This window comes from Wyeomyia smithii, chromosome 2 (genome assembly GCF_029784165.1).
Source record: "Wyeomyia smithii strain HCP4-BCI-WySm-NY-G18 chromosome 2, ASM2978416v1, whole genome shotgun sequence".
Classification (NCBI taxonomy): Eukaryota; Metazoa; Arthropoda; class Insecta; order Diptera; family Culicidae; genus Wyeomyia; species Wyeomyia smithii.
The window spans coordinates 183,172,566-183,198,007 of NC_073695.1; the positions used below are offsets into that span (position 1 = coordinate 183,172,566).

General features: G+C 37.2%; 1 protein-coding gene across 6 annotated transcripts in view; it reads left to right on the plus strand.

Annotated features, from left to right (window-relative positions):
• The window catches only part of LOC129724692 (uncharacterized), a 135,433-nt gene that overhangs the window by 9,400 nt on the left and 100,591 nt on the right, over positions 1 to 25,442 (plus strand). For 3 of the 6 annotated variants that reach the window (XM_055679798.1, XM_055679797.1, XM_055679799.1), the window contains exon 2: positions 1,563 to 2,215. In XM_055679798.1, coding sequence (XP_055535773.1) covers positions 1,808 to 2,215 — 408 coding nt within the window. In that variant the 5' untranslated portion in view covers positions 1,563 to 1,807. The remainder of the gene's footprint in view (positions 1 to 1,562; positions 2,216 to 25,442) is intronic. The other 3 variants (XM_055679800.1, XM_055679803.1, XM_055679801.1) reach the window with 2 other exon arrangements.

Here is a 25,442-nt window from a genome sequence, read left to right on the forward strand (position 1 = left end):
TAAGTTTGGAATCGCTTTACTGAGTATTGCAACACCCCGAAAAGTTTAGCATCACTTTAAATGGGCAGATTTATGTAACTCTATCTTTTGATTCTGGAAACCTAGAGAGTTGTGGTCTTCAGTAAAGTTGCTCAGGAGGTCAAGGGCTTGTAATTGGCAGACAGTATAGTGCGAAATTCAGCCGCAACGCCGCGCTAGTGTGCATGTAGTTTCGAGTCTTTTGAACGTTATTTAGCCCAATAATATCGCCATTCAGAGAGTAGCGACTTTCAGCAAAGTTACTCAAAAGTTCTAGAGTTTCTGGTTGGCTAACAGTTTAGTTTGGAATTTTTCTCCAATGTGCTGCTAGTGAGCATGAAGTTTTTAGTGTTTTCAACTTACTCTATCCTAAACTCTGTTTAGATAGTTGCAATATTCAGTAACACAGACACACTTTTTTACGCAATTCTATAAGCACTGATTGTATACTAGGGTGGGGAAAAGTGATCGATTTTCCTGAACCAAGTTTTTTTGGTTCCTTTTGGGGCCCCAAACAACCCTGAACTTATCGGCTCTCACCCTAGCTCTTTGATGTCTTCAGCCAAGTTGTTAGGCATCAAAAAACCTACCATTTGAAGTCATGAAACCTATGGTTTGAGCCACTTTGAGTTCTTTAGAATGGAAAATGCAAAAACGTTGGTTTTTCCATGCAATGCTCCATATAAATCTGATATGCAATGCGCCAAGCGGAGACTAAACCAATCGACTTCCGATAAATTTAGGATTGTTTGGGGCTCCAAATAGAATAAAAAAAACTTGGTTCTGGCTTTCTGCTATCAAGTTTCGTTTTTTTTCATATAACGATTCCCCACCCTATTGTATACTCATGATGAAGTGAAACCAATTTGAATGTTGACAGTTTGATTATTTCACACAATACGTAAGGTTGTGTGTGTTTATTATAAAGAACTGCCTTCATTTGCGACTGTGTTGGTATGTTGACAGTTTGATCACCAACATCCACAACCCGTTTTACAATGCGGAAAATTGACGACATCGTGACTAAATTGATTACCTTTTTTTGGGGACTAGTTGCTGTTTTTTAATCAGTAAATATAGGTAGTTACAAAAATCGTGAAATGTACGAATTGGAAATATGATGGTAAAACTTTTCTGAGCAAAAAAAATTGTCGATTCACAGTGTCAACTTCAGACAATACCTAATTTTTTTCTAACTACACATATTTAGTTTCTTCCTTACTGTGGCATATATGAACGGAAATACATGTTTGCTATCCAGATCAACCTCAGATTTGTTATATAACTTGAAGTACCAAGCTGTAGAGCAATATATTTCAGAATTAAACAAAGAAAATAATAAATCAATTTGGTATACTCAAAAAAAAAATAACAGAGCAAGTATACTGTACAGAATTTTTGTGCGATTGAAAATTAAATGTCCCTGATTTCGGAGTACAACAGTCGAGCACAGTACCACCGGTAATGGAAATCCAAAAGAAAGCAAAAACTTAGCAACAAAAATTGACTGCAAATTTAAATTTCCAACCCGTTCATTCTTTTAGTCGTCGCTACCGGTTTTGCTGTAGATACTAGACCGACATCGTCGTTGGTGCTCTATGCTGTCGGTGACCCAAACGTGCACCGCGTACAGTAGAGAACCTAGTAGAGCAGGGTCTCTTGTAGTGCAATCAGTGTGATAATAAAGTTTAAAATCAACAAGCTAGACAAGCGACCGAACGACAGTAGCAGTGAAACGAGAGAGAAAAAAAAAACAGAAATCACTCCCCCCATCAAGAATTCAAATGAGATGCAAATTCCACCAGTGATAATGCGATTATTAGTGATTTTAAGCGTTTCGTTATCCGTCGTTCGGGTATCCGAAGCCGTTCTGAACTATTCGAATGCTGTAACGCGGGAGCCTTTCAATGGTGACACAGTGGCTACCGTGGTCAGAGGGCAGAACGCTGGGGAAAACGGTGCTAGTACGCGCTTGGTACTTCGTCGCCCTGTTGGCTCAGCGGTGCGGGCATCTGGTAATGGTACCGGACTGTCAAGGCAGAGATCGTTGCAGGATGCAAGTCGATTGGTAGCCGCACAATCGATTTCCAACGGTCAGGCAGTTGATCCACCGGCATCGATTCCTGCGAAAAATGTCTATCGCACCAGGCTCTCTAAATTGAAGATCATATTGCTGGCTGATGTGATGGGTGATGTGGTGAGTACCTTTTATCAGTAGGATCTTGTTTAAAAACTTCACATGCAGTTTTTTTTTACGAAAAATCTCTTGAGTCGAGCTTCCTTCGTGACACATGTCAAATATGCTAAATACTTCAATCAAAGTTCGTTTGTGACACATGTCAGTAAATGTTATTCAAATTGGGGCACCTTAAATTCGTTTGGCTTTCGAAAAAAAGTTTTCAACTTATTTAAGAACTAATTTTACGTCACCGGTAATCGTCTGAAAGAACTTACTAACAGAGAAAACAGATGCTTGAAAAAAAAAAACTACCGAATTCCAGCCATATGTCGGTGCCCTGAAAATGACATCCCATGGCCAATCAGTGACGGGCTGTTGAAAGTCCGCAGCCTGGTGAAACATGATCACCGAGAGCAGAGGCGAAAACATATTCCGATTCCAATCGGAAGAAGTGCACCTTTGAAAACACACAATTAGCGCCTTTTATATGACTCCTTATTCGCGAATTCAATGCTTCGTTTGCTTATTTTGCGTTGTGTTTTCCCTGGTTTACATGGAGTGCTCTTCATGTTTTGATGATTAATGAATTCGATAAATGTCCATAGGGGAGAGTGGTGGCATTGTGAAGCATTTGGATACATTTTAGTTCGTTGTACGAAGCAAACGTTTTTATGTGGCTCATAAGATATTTGACATTTTATTCGACCGACAATGTTATGACAATTACGATTGTTAAATTGATGATTACAATTAAAAAAGAATTGCCAATCACTATGCGGTAATCGCTAGACCCTAATAACGTTAATGGCTGATGGTGGCTAGGGAAAAGTTCGTTATCGTTAACTACATCATTTTCACGGAATTACATAATCCGGCAAGTTCAATTCTAATCATTTTTGAAATGCATGCAATTCTATCGATTTTAGTCACAAGTATGCAAATCGTCACGAAGCACTATTCGAAACATTCAACGAAAAAATCACGTAAAAAGTTACATTCGTACCAACATTAATATTACTTTTTGACGTTACACTACGTCTTACTTTAGTAGGGTGGCATGCTGCGAAAAGTGTGACGAAAACGCCCTATTCTAATGCATGTTATGTTATTACCACTGAATGGATTTTGAACACCCAGGTCTTGAAGTATTATCGAGTTATGATAATCATCACACTAGTTATTGCGCATCTGTGGCGGATTTTAATTATAGTTTCCATTTTGATATCATTTCCTTCATCTTCCAAATATGTACATGTGAAAGCCTTGAAAAAGTCCATATAATGCAATCAACATTCATTCAGTTATCGTATAAATGCGTCATTGTCAGTCTGCGTGCTGACATAATATTACTCCTCTCCGTGATGTTTGTTGTAAGGCTATGTTGTAAATGTCTCCACCCTTTTTCAAATTATACCATTCTTTTAGGATCGTACGTATATAATGAGAATGTGCGTAGCGATAGTAGCACCACATGCTAAAGACATACATATTACTATGCAGTGGTCCAGGATCGAGTTTAGGGAGAAATTTGGATCCAGAGCTTGAAAACTTTCTTGTACAAAGTTATTACATATGAAAAACGCTTATTTTCATGTTGTCAAAAATTGAACTGACTAAAATTTTCGATGAAATCGAAAACCTAACTTTCTTATGTTTGTTAATAGAAATAAAATTGTTCTACAGTATTGTAGCACCGTTAGTTTTAAGCAACTTTATAGAAAATCATGTTTTTTTGAAAATTTAAACTCTTCTATTTTAAGTTTCTTCAAGTTCAAACAACAATCAGTGCTTAGCTAATCATAGGGTTTATAGTATGTTTTATTTTAAAATAGTCAGAAAAAAATGTGAGGTCAAATTGTCCTATCTTGAAAATAATTCAAGCTTTTTACTGTTAAAAAATTATCAAATAATTAAAAATTGCAAGGTTATTTCAAATAAATTCCACACAAAAGATAATTTTAAGTAGACACTGAACTTGCAACTTTTTTTGAAAGTTCGTCCCCGAAAGGTTATTGGCTTCGTCAATCAGAGGGATAATAGCCTTGAGCAATGCTGCTTTCTGCAAGGGGTTAATTTTCTGTGGATGATCTGCTCACTTCAAATAATTATTCAAGTTGAAATCGTCAGAACTCAGAAGTTTTAGGTTGCTTGGCTAAAACAGCTTGCACCACTTTTCATCGCCGTCGTCTTCCGTCGAGTCACTGTTGTAATGAAATTGGAAACTTCCCTTTCTCAATATCACTTTTCCAATATGCTAAATGTACGGGCTAATGCGGAATAATTTTATTCAGCAAGTATTGCGAAACACTGAAGACATAAGAAAGGAAAATATTCAGTAACATATCCAAGACTTCAGCCTTATATTTTGCTGTTTCAACGACGACCTTAAAGTCGGGGTAAGTAATGGGTAGATGTTTCCGCCATTCTCCATGCAAAATATTTAGACGTTGTCTGCGGCCATAAACGTCTGCCGAAATACTTAAGAAAAATATGGAGTAGTACTGGTTGAAAATGAGACTGGTATGCGATTATTTTGCTACTCGATGGCCAAAATAATCGCAAATTAGTCTCTTCCTTATTTTTCATTGTAATTTTCACGACAAAGGCAATTCTTCAATGAAGAAGTTATGATTGAGGTCTATTTCATTACATCATGACGAAAAAATTAGAATAACCCACCCCAAACAAGAGAAATATCCAAAACAAGAAAAATATCTTCAAGCGCTGTTTTCTCAACTTGATGATTTTCTCAGATGGGACTGATATGCGATTGAAGGCAGTACAACTGGTACAAGCTTTAATTCGAAGGAAGATCGATCTAATATCGTTTTGAGTAATTTTAATATTTTGTGTTCAATATTACCTCTGTTATTCTAAACAAAGGTTATAAAATCGGTCGAAAAACGCAAAATATTTTTTTATTGCAATAATGATGAACACATCAAACAGCAAATGCTTTCAGTTATTCATTGGTTTGAGCATTTTTTTTCGAGTTCAAGAAGTCCAGCAGAAAACCGGAATAGTCGGTTTTACTCTCGTTCTGTCCCTCCATAGCTCATCACTGTGCGATTATAGCGCTTAGAAAACACTTATAGAAAAAGAGTGAAACCAATTACCGCAAGTCGGTTTTTCCAGTTTTCAACTGGGTTGATAACATCTCTGGCTATCAATTTCATTGGTTCGAACTATTGCTTCAAATCAATGCGCAAGTGGCTTCGCTGCTGTAAATTTGCTCGCCGATGACATTTGTGAAGTGTCTCTACCTGTTTTGTTTTTCGGCTTTAGCGCGATGAATTCTTCAAAATAGTTAAAATTTCGATTCATTAACCCGCCAAACACGTTTCCCTTTGTAAATGTATTTGTGAACTGATTCGGATCATTTGAGTGCATTCACCCCACTGATAGGTAAATGAGAATTACAAAACTGTTCGAAGTTCGTTCGGGAATAGAGCTGGGATGTTTTGCTATCATAAATCTATCCCGTTTCTTTTGTTCTATATGTGTTCTGAAAACCGATCTCAATCCAGCCAGCTTCTGGTTTGAAAGGGCAAGATGGCAAATCAATTTGGCTACGATACTGCGTGTGGGGAAAGTTGTCGAGCGAGATTTAATTAAAACTGAAAAGTATTATATGACAGTTCTCGGCATCCACGTTATTTTGCGTGTTTTTTTAACTGTAGGACCAGAAATCGTTTGAGAGTTCTATAGCGCCGATACCTTCGTGTTCCCGAAAACTGTTTTATGATGTTGTTTTTTGTTGTGTTCTGAACGGAAACTGGATACTGATTACAATCGTAACGATCGTGTTTATCGTTTAATCTTGAATTTAGCTTTGGTTCTGCGATTGTTTTTTTGCTTTAGAGCTTCGACTCTCGTTGTATGACAATTGAGGTACTTTATTTGGCCGGATTGGTTATTGCTGACTGATGATGATTGAATTTTCTAAAATTATAGTAAATTCTAGAATGTAAAAAAAATGTAATGTATAAAAAAACCTAAATTAATCCACCTAGCGGTCAGACCCAGCCTTTCTCATTCAAACTTATTACTTGTAAAAATAGATTTACATGAATGCTTCAATCCAATAAATGTGTATTCACTTTTTGGGTTCTAAAATAATGATGTTGTAATTGAAGTATAAAATATTTGACGTAATTTGACGTAATGTAAATGCTCAGGAAATAGCGAAATAAAAGAAATGACTCTAAATTTCGAACAATGCAATCACGAGCGATACCATGAACATTCAAATGGTACGATACCACATTTAAATTATCTTGAGGCCACATATATTGATCAAAGCAGGTATAGTTTTAAATAGCCTTTGAATTTCTTTTCTTTCCATAACTTTTGAGCCACATATCAAATTGTTATGAAGTTTGTTATTTGTAAGTTTGAGAGATGACTCGTTCGTATGACACTAGTTATGTTCAAATAAGTCGTGTAATCTTTGAGATAATAGAACTTCATTGTTTTATTAACAATTTAATACATACCAGGCAAAGTAATAGTCCGATTGCAAAAAAATCGATAGGTTCTTATGGGGTAACTAGACCTTTCATATGACACTGATTTTGTGGAAATCGGCGAGTGAGATTAAACAGTCTTCAGAAGACGTTTCTTTTCATAACTTTTGTACCACATGTTCAATCTATATAAAATTCAAAAGTTAAGGTTTTTTAAGATAGCCCGTTCATTTGATATCAATTTTATTGAAATCAGTTGTGTGGTTTCTGAGATATTGATGTTTCGTGATTTTTACATTTTTAAACATAACCTCTAAAATAAAAATCCAATTACAATGACATTCAATAGGGTCTTATGGGGCAACTAGAACTTTCATTTGCATATGATTTCATTTAAATCGGTCCAGCCATCTCTGAGGAAAGTGAGTGAAAATAAAAATCTGCACATACATACATACACACACACACACACACACACACACACATACAGAAAATGCTCAGATCGTCGAACTGAGTCGAGAGATATATGCCATTCGGCCCTTTGGAGCACTTTATATCTTCGGTTTTGCAAGTGATTGCTATACCTCTCTAGGAGAAAGGCAAAAAGTTAAATAAATTATTAATTGGGAGTAAAATATTCGTGCTGAAGAAATAGCGAAATAAAAGAAATGACTTTGAATTTCGTACACTCCAATCACGAGCAATACCGGGAACATACGAATAGCACAATACCACATTTAAATTTTGTTGAGGCCATATGTTTTGATCAAAGCAGATACAGTTTTAAATAGTCTTTAAATTTCGTTTCTTTTCATAACTTTTGAACCACATATCAAATTGCTATGAAATTCCTTACTTGTGAGTTTGAGAGACAACCCGTTCAAATGACACTAAATATATTCAAATAAGTCGTGTGATCTTTGAGATAATAAACTTTCGTAGTTTTTATAATTTAATACATAACGGTTGGAATAAAAATACGATTATAGTCAAATAAAATGGGAACCTATAAGAAAGTCAAACTTTTCATTTGACACTAAGATTGTTGAATTTAGTCCAGCCATTTTTGGGAAAACGAGTGAATTTGAAAAGTCACCGGAACATGTTTCTTTTTACAATTTTTGAACCACGTGTTTAATCACTATAAAATTCATCAATTAACCTTAAACTAGCCCGTTCATTTGATACCAATATTGATCAAATCGGTTGTGTACTTTCTGAGATAATGAAGTTTCGTGATTTTCACATTCTGGTACTTTACAGACGAAGTCCGATTACATTGAAATTCAATAGGGTGTTACGAGGCAACTAGACCTTTCATTTGACACTAATTTCGTGGAAATTGGTTCAGCCATCTTTGAGAAAAGTGAGTGAGTTTGAGTAGTCTTCGAAATATGTTCCTTTTCATAGCTGGATTTCACATTTTTAAACATAACAGGCAAAGTAATAGTCCGATTGGGGCCGATTATGGGGCAACTAGGCCTTCCATTTGACACTGATTTTATGAAAATCGGTTCAACCATCTCTGAGAAACATGAGTGAGATTAAACACTCTCCAGAACACGTTTCTTTAAATAACTTCTGAACCGCACGTTCAATCTTCATGAAACTCGAAAGTTACGGGTTTTTTAAGTAGCTCGTTCATTTAAAACCAATTTTGTTAAAATCGGTTGAGTAGTTTCTGAGATAATGATGTTTCGTGATTTTCTCATTTTTGAACATAACCTCTAAACTAAAAATCCGATTGCAATAAAATTCAATAAAGTCTTATGGGGCAACAAGACCTCTCATTTGCAATTAATTTCATGAAGATCGGTCCAGCCATCTCTGAGAAAATCGAGTGAGATTGGGAGAGCGTTACACACACACACACATACGCACACACACACACCCAGACAGAAAATGCTTAGCTCGTCAAACTAAGTCGATTGATATACGAGATTCGACACTTTGGAGCACTTTTATACCTTGGGTTTTTCCAGTGATTGCTATACCTTTCTAGGAGAAAGGCAAAACGTTGAGTACACTCTTTTCTGTTCACAACTTGTTTGCATAAATCTTCACGAAAAAAGTCTCATACTCGTAAAAATTTTAAGTTATAAAGTAGGTAATGTATGTGATGCTTTCCCAACAGCAAAAATTGTTTCGATTATGAACTTTGTGCGGCATTCGTTGTTTTGCTTTCGTCTCGATTAGACGCAAATTGTTCATCTCCGTTTGAGTTCGCAAAATAACAATACACGAGTTATCGTACGGGTGTTTTTTTTTGTCGATTAGTTCTTGTGCTGCGCGATAACAATAGCCTGCAGTTTATCGGCAGAAACATCTTCTGCACACTGGTAGGAGCAGGCTACCCCGCCAGTGATCTGATACGCAGCTGAAATATATGCAAGAATAATTCTCCCGCACCGCTGTTACCCCGCTAGCAGCACGGACCACCATACGATCGAGCGAGTGGAAGTCAACTATAAGTGGCATCTACAAGGTCGTGTGTAGGGTACGGCCACTGTGTCACAACCAGGGTTGATATTTGTTGACACTCTTGAGTGAAAGTGAAAAATAGCATCCATAAACGTTATTTTTTACAATCCTTTCAGAGTTTTCCCTTCCCGCTTTTTGCATGGAAGTGAACTGTCAAAACACCTCATTATATTTCATGTGATAGAAGCAAGACGACAAAATCAGTTTATCAGTTGACGAAGATTGTCAAGGCATCGGTCAGTGTCAGTGAAAAAGTGTTTCGGTGAGGTTCATTTTGGTTAAGTGGACTGTTTGTTTTTCTTTTTCGCTTTGAAGTGAGGATTATTCGGTTGGATTTGTCGTCAAAATTTATTCCGTAACCGTGAACGATGCACGCGATCTATTTCATCTGAGTATAACAGCACGTTACTAGGACGAAAACCTGGTGTATCTGAAAGAGTGCTGCGATCATTGGAAGTGAAAATTGAATTGGATGTAATTTTCGAAGAATTTTGTAGGGGAAAATGACTTTTATCAGCACTGGTCACAACACGAAGCTGGATCGTCATTGTTTGTCCGCGGAGACGCTCGATTAATCCTACTATCAGCCGGGAGGTCGTGACTTAGACGTTCGGTGAAGTATTCACTTTAGAATTTTTATCATTATTATTAATATTTTTATTATTATTGTTATTATTATAATTATTATTATTATTATTATTATTATTATTATTATTATTATTATTATTATTATTATTATTATTATTATTATTATTATTATTATTATTATTATTATTATTATTATTATTATTATTATTATGATTATTATTATTATTATTATTATTATTATTATTATTATTATTATTATTATTATTATTACTATTGTTATTAGTATTAGTATTAGTATAACTGCCTTTTTTTTATTTTGATCCATTGTAGTTTGAAAAAATGTTTTTAAAATTTAATAGCAACTACTTGACCCCCCCCCCACATTCGAATATTTATCGTTTGTGTGCGGTAGAGCGTAACGCTCCCGCAAAATGGACGACATGCAGGTGCAACTATTCCTGGATGTGGAAACAAATGGGGAAGAGATTGAGATCTCCCCCATCAATTCCCCTCTACCTTCCCCGCTACCTAGCCCTGTACCAAGGGTACCGGCAACACGGGTGAAAGCTTACAAAGATGCTTCGAAAGGTCCGTTCGTAGTTTACTTCAGGCCCATAAAGAAGCCTCTAAAAATTATTCAAATCGGCAAGGACCTGACAAAACAGTTTTCGGACGTAATCGAAATTACAAAGGTTAGACCGAACAAACTGCGAGTTGTTGTGAGTAGCTTGAAGCAAGCAAACGCAATTGCTAGCTACGAGCTCTTCACGAGAGAGTACCGCGTGTACATCCCTGCCAAGGACGTGGAGATCGACGGTGTGGTTACCGAAGGAAGCCTCACGGACGATGACATTTTGCGTCACGGGGTTGGCTGCTTCAAGAGCCTCCTGATTCAAGATGTAAAGATACTGGATGTCAAGCAATTGCATTCAATATCCATCGAAGAAGGGAAGAAGAAATTCTTTCCGTCGGATTCCTTCCGTGTAACATTCGCCGGATCCGCACTGCCGAACTACATCTCTTTGGACAGGGTTCGTCTGCCTGTACGCCTGTTCGTACCGCGGGTCATGCATTGCCAAAACTGCAAGCAGTTATTTCATACAGCCACCTACTGCTGCAACAAGGCACGCTGCAGCAAGTGCGGAGGCAATCATGCTGAGACCGCTTGCAGTGAGAATACTGAAAAGTGTCTTCACTGCGAGGGAACTCGGCATGACCTTTCGGCGTGTCCCACGCACAAACAGCGCGAGGAAAAAAAACAGCGCGAGGAAAAAAAAGCGTTCCCTCAAGGAACGATCAAAGCGCTCTTTCGCAGAAATGCTGAAGAGTGCTGAGCCACCCTCGACAGGGAACATCTTATCCTATTTGCCAACCGATGAGGGTACATCTGACGATCCCGTCGAAGGGTGTTCTTATGCCATGCCAGAAGGATCTAGGAAGACGAGAATGATCAACTCTCCTAATCTTTCTCGCAAAGGTCGCAAGATAACCCCTAGCGGAATGACCAATAAGCCAACACAAAAAGGAAGCGGTGAAGAAAAACCGAAGCAAGTACCTCCCGGTTTTAATTTTAAATCAAACCAGGAGTACCCACCGCTTCCTGGGGCACCAAAAACCCCTCGTGCACCCATTTCTTGATCAGAAGATAAAAAAGAAACAGGGTTCATAAAATTTTCTGATATTGTGGACTGGATATTTGAAACATTCAACATACCAGATCTCCTACAAAATATTCTTCTTGCCCTTCTTCCTACAGTGAAAACCTTTTTGAAGCAACTAGCAGCAACTTGGCCCCTCATTTTAGCTACAGTAAATGTTCGCTAACTGGGTGCTGTTTAACTGGGCTGCTTTTTAACTGGGCGTTCGCTAACTGGACTATAGCCCAGTTAAAAAGCAGATGAACGTCAAAAAGCAGCGTTTGGCATGTTGCTGTCAAAACGAGATAGGGGCACATGAATAGTAAATTGAGATTGATTTTTTCAGTTCAATGGATTCTGGTTGTCGTTACACATGCGATCCATTAGATATTCATCTATTTGTTTCTAGGTCAAATAAATGTTTTATGAAAACAACATGTTTCCAGGCAACGGTTAGTGCAAATAAAGCACACGCAAGGCTAACAATTTATATTTTCTCATTATCTGTTCATTAATCAGGATTTTTAGTGTATTTGTTTAAAACATTTTACAATTTTCACTGAGAGTTTTGCCTAGCGCCATTACATCGAAATCTCCCTCGATATTTGACGACATTTGAAATGTCAGCCCAGTTAGCGAGCGACATTCGTTAACTGGGCTAGGCCCTCAGCCCAGTTAGCGAACGAACAGTGTATCATATCTTTCGATGACTAATACGGCGAAAGAGGTTAGGAATTTTATCACTGTATTACAGTGGAATTGCAGAAGTATCATCCCCAAATTGATCTATTTTCTCATTTTATAAATACATACAATTGTGACGCATTTGCGCTCTGAGAAACCTTTCTCAATTCAAACGATCAACTCAATTTCCACGATTTTAACATTATTCGTCGAGATCGAGACTCACACGGTGGAATGGTTCTTTTAGGGATTAAAAAGTGCTATTCCTTCTTCCGAATCGACCTCCCCTCGATCTCGAATATTGAAGTCGTTGCCATTCAAACGAATATGAACGCCTTGTTTCGTTATATATCCCTCCATCCGCGCGGATTGAACAGAGGCATCTCACTGATATAGCAGAGTTGCTTCCCGCGCCTCTTTTGATATTGGGAGATTTTAATTCTCACTGTTCGCTATGGGGGTCGCTGTACGACGACAACCGATCTTCTCTAATCTGTAACTTAATCGACGACTTCAATATGACACTTTTGAATACTGGGGAAGCGACACGTGTACCTAATCCTTCAGCACGCGAAAGCGTGCTTGACCTATCCCTTTGCTCGACATCACTAGCGTTAGATTGCCAGTGGAAAGTAATCAATGATCTCCACGGTAGTGATCACCTACCAATCGTTATCTCAATTGCTAATGGGTCAACTCCAACGGATCCAATCAATATTGCGTATGACCTCACACGTAACATTGATTGGAAGTCTTATGAGAACATAATATCGCAAAGAATCGAGTTCCACGTGGAACTTCCTCCGGAGGAAGAATACGCGTTCCTTTCTGGCTTGATCATAGACGCCGCGACTCAAGCTCAGACGAAACCGATACCCGGGGTAACGATTAGACGGCGCCCTCCCTCCAAGTGGTGGGACAAAGAGTGCTCAGACCTGTACGCGCGGAGGTCCTCGGTGTATTTGGCCTTCCGAGAACAAGGCACTATCGATTTGCTCCGAAAGTACGATGTACTGGATAGACAAATGAAGAGCTTGATAAAAGCAAAAAAACGCGGATACTGGCGGCGGTTTGTGAACGCGTTGTCGAGGGAAACAGCGATGAGCACTCTTTGGAATACCACCAGGCGCATGCGGAATCGTAACGTTTCCAATGAGTCCGAGGAGTATTCAGATCGTTGGATACTCGATTTCGCCAAAAAGGTCTGTCCGGACTCTGTCCCCGAACAGAAGACCTTCCGCGACGCGTTTTTAGTAGCTACGGAAGAGGCTCCATTTTCGATGTTGGAATATTAATGGCTCTCCTCTTGTGCAACAATAAAGCTCCAGGGTTGGATAGAATTAAATTCAACTTGTTGAAGACTTGTTCAACAAGTTCCTTGAGCTAAACATTGTTCCGCACGACTGGAGGGAGGTAAAAGTCATTGCTATTCAAAAACCCGGAAAACCCGCCTCTGATCACAATTCTTATAGGCCGATTGCTATGCTCTCTTGCCTCCGGAAATTAATGGAGAAAATGATCCTCTTACGGTTAGACAAATGGTTTACTTTCAGATACTCAGTTTGGCTTTCGCCGGGGCAATGGAACGAACGATTGCCTAGCGTTGCTTTCTACCGAAATTCAACTCGCCTTTGCTCGAAAAGAGCAAATGGCTTCTGCATTCTTGGACATTAAGGGGGCTTTTGACTCTGTCTCTGTTGAAGTTTTAACCGAGAAACTTCATTCGCAGGGACTTTCACCAAATTTGAATAATTTCTTGCTCAATTTGTTGTCAGAAAAGCATATGTATTTCTCACATGGTGATTCGACAACTTCCCGAATTAGTTACATGGGTCTTCCCCAGGGCTTATGTTTAAGCCCTCTCTTATGTAATTTTTACGTCAATGACATCGATAAATGTCTTGCAAATTCATGCACGCTACGGCAACCTGCAGACGATAGCGTTGTATCCATTACTGGAAGCGAGGCTAACGATCTTCAAGGACCATTGCAAGATACCTTAGACAATTTGTCTGAATGGGCTTTTAAGCTGGGTATAGAATTCTCTCCGGAGAAAACTGAGCTGGTCGTTTTTTCTAGGAAGCATAACCCAGCTCAGCTGCAGCTCCTACTAACGGGTAAAACAATCACTCAGGTTTTAGTCGCTAAATATCTCGGGGGCTGGTTCGACTCTAAATGCACCCGGGCTTGCCATATTAGGTATCTGACACGAAAATGCCAACAGAGGATTAATTTTCTTCGTACGATTACCGGAACCTGGTGGGGAGTCCACCCAGGAGACCTTCTAAGGCTTTACCAAACAACGATATTGTCTGTAATTGAGTACGGGTGTTTCTGCTTCCGCTCCGCAGCAAACACACATTTGATCAAACTGGAACGAATACAATATCGTTGTTTGCGTATTGCCTTAGGTTGCATGCAGTCGACCCATACGATGAGTCTTGAAGTGCTAACGGGTATTCTTCCGTTGAAACATCGTTTTTGGAATCTCTCTTACCGGTTGCTAATTCGATGCACAGTTATGAACCCATTAGTAATTGAAAATTTCGAGAGGTTGGTCGACCTTCAATCTCAATCCAGATTTATGACTTTATATTTTGACTATATGGCTCAAGATATTAATCCTTCTTCATACGTTTCCTCCAATGTCGCACTTTTAGATACTTCTAATAATGCTATATTCTTCGACACCACCATGAAACAAGACATTTCTGGTATCCCGGATCAATTGCGACCCCAAGAGATCCCTAAGATTTTTTCCAATAAGTTTAAACATGTTAGTTATGATAAAAGGTTTTACACTGACGGATCTAATCTAGATGAGTCCACTGGCTTCGGTGTTTTCCACGAAAATTTTACCGCCTCCTACAAACTCGATGCTCCTGCTTCCGTGTACGTCGCAGAACTTGCTGCCATTCAGTACTCTCTTGGGATCATCGAAACCCTGCCCATAGACCACTATAGATGAAGTATACTTCATCTTCACAGACAGTCTCAGCGCCATTGAGGCTCTGCGATCGATGAAGACTGTGAAGCACACCCCGTATTTCCTGGGAAAAATACGGCGGTTTTTAAGTGCTTTAACAGATAAAAATTACCGCGTTAGCTTAGCGTGGGTCCCTTCTCATTGTTCCATTCCGGGCAATGAAAAGGCTGACGCTTTAGCTAAGGTGGGTGCTATTGATGGCGATATTTATGTAAGACCAATTGCTTATGATGAATTTTATAGCATTTGCGTCAGGAACACTCAACAGTTGGCAATCATCATGGAACTCAGATGAACTGGGACGGTGGCTACATTCCATTTTTCCTAAGGTATGGACGAAAGCATGGTTCAAGGGGTTGGATGTAGGTCGGGACTTCATTCGCGTGATGTCCAGACTTATGTCCAATCACTATACGTTAAACACGCTTCTCTTTCGTATAGGGCTTGTAGACAGTAATCACTGCGTTTGTGGCGATGGCTACCATGACATCGAGCATGTTGTTTGGTCGTGTACCGAATACTGTGGTGTTAGGTCCGAGCTTATAGATTCCCTTCGGGCCCGAGGAAAACAACCGAACGTACCCGTTAGAGACATTCTGGGAAGCGGTGATCTCCAGTTCATGACACAGCTATACGGGTTTATAAAAAATGCTGGCATTAAAATTTGATTTCTTTTATCTATTTGCTAGAATACAATTTCTGTCACAAACTGAAAGAGAATGATACACCCGGCTGGAGACACTAAAACGAAGACTCGGCATCTCTATGTTTACGCAGACACCTCAGACCAAAACTGCTCAAATAGAACATCACTGGTTAGCCACGTACAAATGAATACATTCTGTAATATAAAATAGTTAAAAACAAAATTGTAACACCCCTCCTCTCACCTTAAATCCCCACTAGCTCGTAGTCGGCCGCGAGAATAAAAAAATGCCTCCCTCTTTTCCCTGCTAATTTAGAATTTAAAAAAAAATGTACTTGGCTCAGTTAAACATAAATTGAATCGTGCCGTGTCAAATAAACTATTTAAAAACTAAAAACTAAATGAACTTTGTGCATCACAGCAACAAGTTGCAGTTACATCTCTGTTTCATCTACAATGGCAAAAAAGCGCAGGAGGTGGAGCCAACTGTAACATTTCCGTTGTTTCAACACAAGTTTCAAGAATGAAACTGCAATGTGTATGAACTAATGCATGGAATTTAATAACAACATGGTAAATGCTGCATGGTAAAATTTCAGCTACGAAAATGCATCGTAACAGCAACTAGGGTGCAATAGAAACTTCATGGCGTTGTGGTAAAATTGTAACACGGCAAATGGTCAGGATGGAAAGAGATTGTCTGTATAGCGATTTATCTTTGATTATTTCTATAAATTTGAGGATTCAATTCCAGTTATCAATTTCTATTCACTTTTCTCGTTTGTACTATTTACGTCATTTGCTGTAGAAACACTTGCAAGTTCATGTCTCAGTTTTAAATATTGCTTCCCTTATCATGCTAATGGTCATTACCAGTTTCAATTTTGCTTTTTCCATTCATCAGTACCTCAGCGTGATATTGAAATTCAAAGCAATTAATCACATTTCGTTTTAGAGACCCACACTTTTTGGACGACTTCTAGTCCAAGCACCCAAAAGTTACAACGCAGTAAATAACCTCATCTCAAAAACAAATATAAGGCGAACGATCGAGCAAAAGTTGCTGTTACATGGCTTCAGAACATGACAGCAACTTTTAGAAGTATTTTTGTGTGTTTGTTTTTTGTATCTCGCAAGCATCACGTTGGCAACCTATATGCTCCACCCACTAGATCTATTCAGTGAAGGTTAGGTTTTCAAATGCCGTTTCCACATTTCAACAACAAATCCAACCTCGCGAATTACGTTGTTGGTGTGAAGATTTTTGAAGCAGCGATGCAACTTTAGTTTTGCTTGTTTCTTTACAATTTCATCGCAGTAACAAAAAATGTTTCTTAAAACCTCGGAATTTCATTAGTGCAACAAATGATCACAATTTATTTTTGCCTTTCTCCTAGAAAGATATAGCAATCACTTGCAAAACCGAAAGTATAAAAGTGCTCCAAAGGGCCGAAAGGCATATATCACTAGCCTCAGCTCGACGAGCTGAGCATTTTTTGTATGTGTATGTGCAGATTTTTATTCTCACTCACTTTTCTCAGAGATTTTCATGAAATTAATTGCAAATGAAAGGTCTTGTTGCCCCATAAGACCCTATTGAATTTTATTGTAATCGGATTTTTAGTTTAGAGGTTATGTTTAAAAATGTGAAAATCATGAAACATCAATATCTCAGAAACTACGCAACCGATTTGAACTAAATTGGCCTCAAAAGAACGGGAACCTAGAAACCTAGGAAACCCTTAAGTTTTGAATTTCATAAAGATTGAACTTGTGGTTTAAAACTTATGAAAAGAAACGTGTTCTGAAGACTATTTAATCTCACTCATGTTTCTCAGAGATGGCTGTACCGATTTTCATAAAATCAGTGTCAAATGGAAGGCTTAATTGCCCCATAAGACCCTATTGATTTGTTTCGCAATCGGACTATTACTTTGCCTGTTATGTTTAAAAATGTGAAATCCAGCTATGCAACGGAACATATTCCGAAGACTACTTGGACTTACTCACTTTTCTCAGAGATGGCCGACCCGATTTCCACAAAATTAGTGTCAAATGAATGGTCTAGCTGCCTCAGAAGACCTTATTGAATTTTACTGTAATCGAACTGTAACTTCATTTGTAATGTGCCAACTTGTGAAAATCACGAAACTTCATTATCTCAGAAACTACACAACCGATTTGATTATTATTATCAGATGAGTGGGCTAGTTAAGGGTTAACTGATGAATTATGATTGAACACGTGGTTTCAAAGTTTGGCTGCCCTACACGTTGCCATTTCATTTGACTATAATCGAACTTAAGCAACCGTTATGTATTAAATTGTTAATAAAACAACGAAAGTCTATTATCTCAAAGATTACATGACTTATTTGAACATAACTAGTGTCATACGAACGAGTCATCTCTCAAACTTACAAATAACAAACTTCATAACAATTTGATCTGTGGTTCAAAAGTTATGGAAAGAAGAGAAATTCAAAGACTATTTAAAACTATACCTGCTTTGATCGATATATGTGGCCTCAACATAATTTAAATGTGGTGTCGTACTATTTGAACGTTCCAAGTTCATTGATTCCTTGCGGTTTGTTTGAAGTCTACAAATGCACGACGAATCGGCCATAGGATATGATCAAAGTCAAATAACAAATCGTTTGAAATGTTTGGTTTTATCGAAATGACAACATCCTCGTCTTCTGGCTTCTGTACATCGCCTTAATTCTGAATATATTCATATTGGATGGTATTCTGTCATTATCAGCAGACTTTCTGGCATCAATCTGACAGCGGAAACACCCATATTGGGAAGTATTTTTGGTTGTTTTCCAGAAACTAAAGTGGTCGTCTTCAAATTCAAAATAGTATCCAGGGTCAATGTTTGGTTTCTATGCATCATCACGTTTACGGAAATATCCGTATTGAGTATTATTCGGTCATTTCCGACTGTTGCCTATAAGTTGCCATTTAGCAATTCAAAATGGTGCCTGAGGTCAATTGTTAGCTCCTTGCATCATTCTGGTTCCAGAGTTACTCATATTGGATAGTATTTGTTTATTTTAGGCTGTTTTTCACAAACCGGAAGTCGCCATTTTGGATTTCAAATTGGTATTTAGGATACTGGTTAAAGAAAAACTCATATTGGGTGATATTTGGTCACTTTGGACTGTTTTTCAGAAGCCGAAAGTCGTCATTTTGGACTTTAAAATTGCTTGTGAAATCAATTTCTGTCATATGGGCGTAATTCTGGTTCCGAAAACATTCATATTGAATGGTATTTGGTCATTACCGGCTGTTTGCCAGACACCGGAAGTCACCATCTTAAAATTCAAGATTGTGTCTGTGATCAATTTTTAGCTTCTGTGCATCTTTCTGGTTCCAGAAATACTAATATTTAATGGGAATCGTCCATTTCAGGCTGTTTTCCAGAAACTGGAAGTTGCCATCTTACAATTCAAAATGTTGTCTGAAGTCGATTTGTGGCTCCAGTGCATAATTACGGTTCCGGAAATACCCATATTGGGTGGTATTTGGTCATTTGCCGCTGTTTTTCCGACACCGGAAGTCGCCATTTCGGATTTCATAATGGCATTTGGAGACAATTTCTGGATTTTGAACGGCATACTGGTTAAAGAAAAACTCATATTGGGTGGTATTTGGTCATTTTCTGCTGTTTTCAGAAACCGGAAGTCGCCATCTTAGAATTTAAAATGCTATCTGTGGTCGATTTTAGCTCCTGTGTATTATTCTTGATCCGGATATTGTTATACTGGGTGGAAATCGGCCATTTTCGGCTGTTTCCCAGAAACAGGAAGTTGCCATCTTACAATCCAAAATGTTGTCTGAGGTCGATTATGGAACATATTTGTTACCACTGAAAACATTCACCTGCCAATATGGTTCCATTTAGTTGATTAGTTCGCGAGATGTGCAGAAATTTGTGAAGAAACATGTACTTCCAGAAGAGGGAGGGGCGTCAAACCATTATGGACATATTTGTTACCTCTAAAAACATTCACATACCAAATTTGGTTGTATTTTCTTGATTGGTTCTTGAGCTGTGCGAAATTTGTGTTCCATTTTCACGGGAACCCTCCCTTATAGAAGAGATAGTCGGGTTTCAAACCATTATGTACATATTTGTTACCACTAAAAACATTTACCTGCCAAATTTTGTTCCATTTGGTTGATTAGTTCTCGAGATGTGCACAAATTTGTGTTTCATCCAACTATTATGGACATATTAGTTACCCCTTAAAACATCCACATGCCAAATTCGGTTTCATTTGCTTGGTTTGTTCTTGAGTTGTGCAGAAATTTATGTTTCATTTGTATGGGACCGCTCCCTTCCAGAAGAGGGAGGGGTCTCAAACTATCATAGGAACCTTTATCGGCACTAAAAACCCCTACATACAAATTTTCACGTCGATCGGTTCGGTAGTTCTCGGGCCTATATGGATCAGACAGACAGACAGACTTGACTGCATTTTTATATGTAAAGATTACAACATCAATATTTTAGAACCTAAAGAGTGAATATATATTTATTGGATTGAAGCGTTCATGTAAATCTATTTTTACAAATAAAAAATTAAATGAGAAAGGCTGGGTCTGACCGCTAGGTGGATTAATTTAGGTTTTTTATTATGTTTCAATTGTTGCTTGGGTTAAGTTATAAAGTAGGCAATGATGAGAACGCGAATAATGAACACGGGCTGAGGATGTGATTTAGACTTAGAAAAAATTTCCCTCGTCCAGACGGACACGAGCCCGAAATCTCCGATCTTGTAACAAGAAGTTGCTTGCAATCATTAATACTCGCGTTCAAGTTCTCCATAAAGGAACGTGACCAGACGTCCCGCGTTTCGCGGGACAGTCCCGTTTTTTAACAAAATGTCCCGCTTAGAAATGCGTCCTGCGAAATGTCCCGCTTTCATCTCAACTGTCTCGCGTGCCCTTAAGATGTCCTTGTATCACCTGATTTAACATATCTTTACTGGGACAACATGACTCTTCGATAAGTATCAATCTACTCATTAATACTCTCTTCCTTCATTTTGGAATCAACATTATTGTATGCAAAAATTTGAAAAGAAAAATTCGCGTTGTTTTTACCAGGAACTAATTCTGTAACCAGTGGTGGGTACAATTCCGCAAAATCGCTAAATATTAGTTACTTCTAGAACGTATGTTTTACTTAAAAAACGTTCAATTGTCTTAATTGTTTATTTTCGGGAAGATTTTTTATGCTGCTCCAAATATTTTGGTTTCAAGAAGTGCAACTTTTGAAACAATTCAACCCCTCCTTTCTTTCCATTCGACGCACAATTGAATAGGTGTGCCCAGCATTGAAGCTTCAACCATCTGGTCACTTTACCATAAAGACTATGCCGATTGTTGTTTTTCGCGCGCAAATTCTTCATAGATACTATACCGACCATGGTACAAATACACTGAATTCTGGTTTTACGCGACTTTTTTTACGTGATTTTATTTTTTTTACGCGATTTTCCTGAAATTACGCGATTTGTGACATGGGAAACATTTGTGTATGAGCTAAGGTACAACACACAAACATGCATATATACATGCACATACACACATAAACACATACACACAAACACACACACATACGAATACACACACATACACACAAATGCATGCATACACACGCATACATACACACGTATACGCACACAAACACAGATTATGTCAAAACGACGCGATCTTTTTTTTACACAATTTGTTCCAATTTACGCGATTTTTTACGCGATTTTCTCAAAATTACGCGATTTTGTTTTTGCGCGGACGCATCAATCGCGTAAAAAGAAAATCCAGTGTAGAGTATTTGGTAAAAATCTCAACCGGTAGCGATTCCGGTAGTGTCACCCGCCAGTGAGCCACTTCCTCATTCCAGCTGGTGGTGTTTCTGCGCTAGGCCGCTGTGGTAGCATTTAAACAAAGTTTTAAACATAATCCCGAACCAATTGACAGGGACACCCGCATTGTTTCCGGTCGGATGATCAGGTTTAAAAAAAATATTATAGAGGCTATTCCACGTGGACAGAAAAAATGATCCGAATACTTGCAGACTCCTCTTTAGTCCAGAAGAAACCAAAAGAAATATAGTCACAAATTAACTTTGAATGATTTAAAACACTCATAAACGCCAGAAAAAAAAAACACAGTAGACATTTACTCTAAAATGACTTCTAGCCTAACGAAATTGGTTGCCAAACAGACGTAAGCCAAAACTTATTTTTAAAGTCCTGAAACCTTACTAAAATACACAAACATTGATTTCCAATATAGTTGTAAACCACCCGAAGAAATCAACAAAGAGACCAAAATAGAAAGGATTCAACAATTAGTTTAATATGGTTGAAAACTTCTTTAAAAGTTTCAGAAATAAAAACTTTTTTACAGGTTAAGAAAGATCTAAAAAACCAAAAAAAAAACTCAAAACGCATGAACATTTCAGTACAGCAAGTTCTCAGGAAAATAGGAAGATCCAAAACAATGATTGAAGAAAAAAGGCTGAACATGTAGAGGCTGAAAGCTGCTATCAAAAATTTATTACAAATTAACCTTGGAAACCTTTGAAATGTCTTATAAAGGTAGAAAGATAGAAAATTTTATGCTGAAAAGCTCCAGAAGAAGTCGTTACAAAATAATTTTAAATGTAACTTCAAGTGACTAAAAACACGTTAAGAAAAAAAAAACAAAAATGCGTTTTTGGAGCATCGAAAAAATTGAAAACTAAAGCAACTATAAGTAATCCTCATATTTTTTTCAACAAAAAAAAGGTTTAAATTCAGTCCAAAAAATGGAAATTACTTTTAAAAGACAGTTGAGACAAAAAAAACATAAATAAAAAACAAAAAAAAATCGATTCCCGAAATATTCATCCATATCATCAACTGCCTTTCAACCTTCAACTTAAGAAACCATAATAACTCCTAATTTATCTGGAACTGCTTTGAAGCATTTACGAAAAATATAAATGCATGATTTTAAGTTTAATTGAAAATAAAAAATAAATCCAAAAAATAGAATTAACAAGACGGTTAGAACTCAGCCTAAAATACTCAAAAAAAATATCAAAAATATTACTGTAGGAAAAAATGAACCAAATCGACTAAATCTAGCTGGCAGTCTTTTAAAAAATAGTAAGCAAAAAATTGTTGTACAACCAGAAAGAAGATGCTTCAAAGGATTCAGAATAAACTTCTAAAAATGATATTGAAGCGCCCTCGCTGGTTTAGCACGAATGAACTACACAGGCTTACTAATGTGGAAACATTAGAAACTATGTCAAACAATATTATCAATAAGTTCCGACATAAATCGTTGCAATCCTCAATTACAACGATTAGCTCACTTTATAGTCAGTAAGACAGGTGTAAGATTAGGTTAAGGTTCAACTTTAAATTATTTTTTTTTCTTTTTCTTGACAAGTAAATTCTGAATGAATATTAGTAAATAATTAATTCATCACAAAACATCCCACCCTCTATTGAAAAAAAGGCAAAAAATTGTTTTGCAATAAATTTCATAACATCCATAGGGACAACTATGCTTAGAACGGCAGTATATAAACCAGAAAAGGCATACAAGTTTACTAAATTTAACTAAAACGTTAAACTGAATTCAACTGAAAGCTAAAAAACGAGCAAATAAAACCAAAAATGCAATCCAAAATAACTGGAAGCACTTTAGAAGTTTTGGCTCTAAAATTCAGTCAAAATGCCTGAGAACGTAAAACATCAGAAATTAATTGCGAATTGAAAACAAAACCATTCAAAGCATAAGTAAAACCAGAAAAAAACACCAAAAACATGATCTCTCGTAAATGTTTCTTAAAAAATTTGAAAATACCGAATTCAGCTCAAAATGGTTGCCAAACGTTCCTAAAGGAAAAGCTATAAATCGAAATAATGTTGTAGGACGTTTCAATAAAACAAAAGAGATCAGAAGATCAGAAAAAATGCTAAAATGTAAAAAGGGCTGAAAATGCTTACAAGGAATAAAAGAAACAGAAGAAAAAAAAATAAAATAAAAATTATTTTATAAAATAACAGATTATATAAAAAGTCCTTTAAAAAAGAATTTAGAAGAACGCTTCTAAATAAAAGAAAACAGCAAAGCAGAAATTGATTCCAAATTTAGCCAAAATAGGTTCCTAAGATAAATGCGAAAAAATCCAAATCAGATTCCAAATTGAGTCCACAGCTTAGTTGAAACTGCCTCCTCAAGTAGTTTAAGTAAAATTTTTGAAAAATTACTTTTGAATAAGTCTAAAAAATCTCAAAAGTAGCATATGTATGTATGAGAAACAAAAAAACAAAAACAAAAAGAAAGAAAATATCGTGTCCCCCAACCGTGGGCAAGCGTGGACATTTGCTTACTCCCCTTCCCTTAAGTTATCACCGTGGAATGTAGACGGACCCTATCTGAAACACAATGAAATTTTGCATGCAAAAGCGACGAAGAGAAATAATCCTTTAACCCTCTAACGCTCACAAGGTTTATCATTAAAATTTATAGCTTCACGAGAAAATTCAAGCTGAACACTTTGTAGACTAACTAAAATTACTGTCAACTGTAGTATTTTGAAGAAAATGCCCAGTGATGCTCTGAGGCAGCATATACAAGTTTATGGAACAATCGTAAGCACAACAAACTATTTTGTGTCAAGATATGATGGTTATAATTCTTGGTGCTCTAGAGTCACCATGAGCGGGAAAGGGTTAAATTTATACACGGTGAGAAAAAAAAACTTTGATAAAAAAAAAAACAAAACAAATTGGCAGACTTTCTAACAATCTCGCACGGCGACTCGTGCTGCATTGGTGTGCAAGATTACAAAATAAAACATAAGTTATTCATTAAGTAAAGAAAATTAAAATAGGTAACTATTCCAACACATCCATTGAAAACAATTATTTTTTTGTAGTGTTGTAATTTTGTTCAAAAATAAGCAACGAAAACAAAACATTATTGAATAAATAATTTATTTTTGGACAGTTTTTTGACAAAAGTGCGTGATTGTACAAGGATAACCCTTTCGAATGTGATGTTATTTTTATTGTGTGTGCTGCAGGTCAAAATAAAGTCAAAAATTCTGCACGTCGTTTGAGTTATTTTTTGAGTGACTCTCCGCTCGTCCCATACCAAAAAGGTAATGGACACTCAAGTCTCAACCATTCGAATAAAAATAAAGAGATTGCAATTGAAAACGAAAACGCTCGACTGGATGAAAACTAATTAATAAATCTAGCTTAGAAACGCGAGAGATAGAAAAACTAACTATTTGTGCTTCTAGTGGATTTTATATCCTTTGAAAGAAGCACAACTAAGATCTACGTTTATGAATAACTTAAAAAGAAAGGAAGAGAAACTTACATATAACTATTGCGCAGTAAAGTAAAAGGCAGTAAAAATGAAAGAGAAAAAAAAAGATAGAAGAAAAAAACCGCAATATCAAATCAATAGTTGCGAAATTTGTTGTCGCAGTAATTGTTTAACTTTGATTTTGAAGGATAAGCTGTTGGTTGTTTGTTGAAGTACTCTTGGCAAATTGTTGTATTTATTTTGTTGGTCGTATAAAAGAAATTCGATTTTGACCGAAATTAGAATGCCGTGGGATCTTGAGAGGTGATAGATTTGTCTAGTATTGTGAATTCTGGAAGAGATATTTAAAAGTTAATTATGCAATTGCTGTGGGTTGCGCAAGCAGTTATGGATTAGGATCA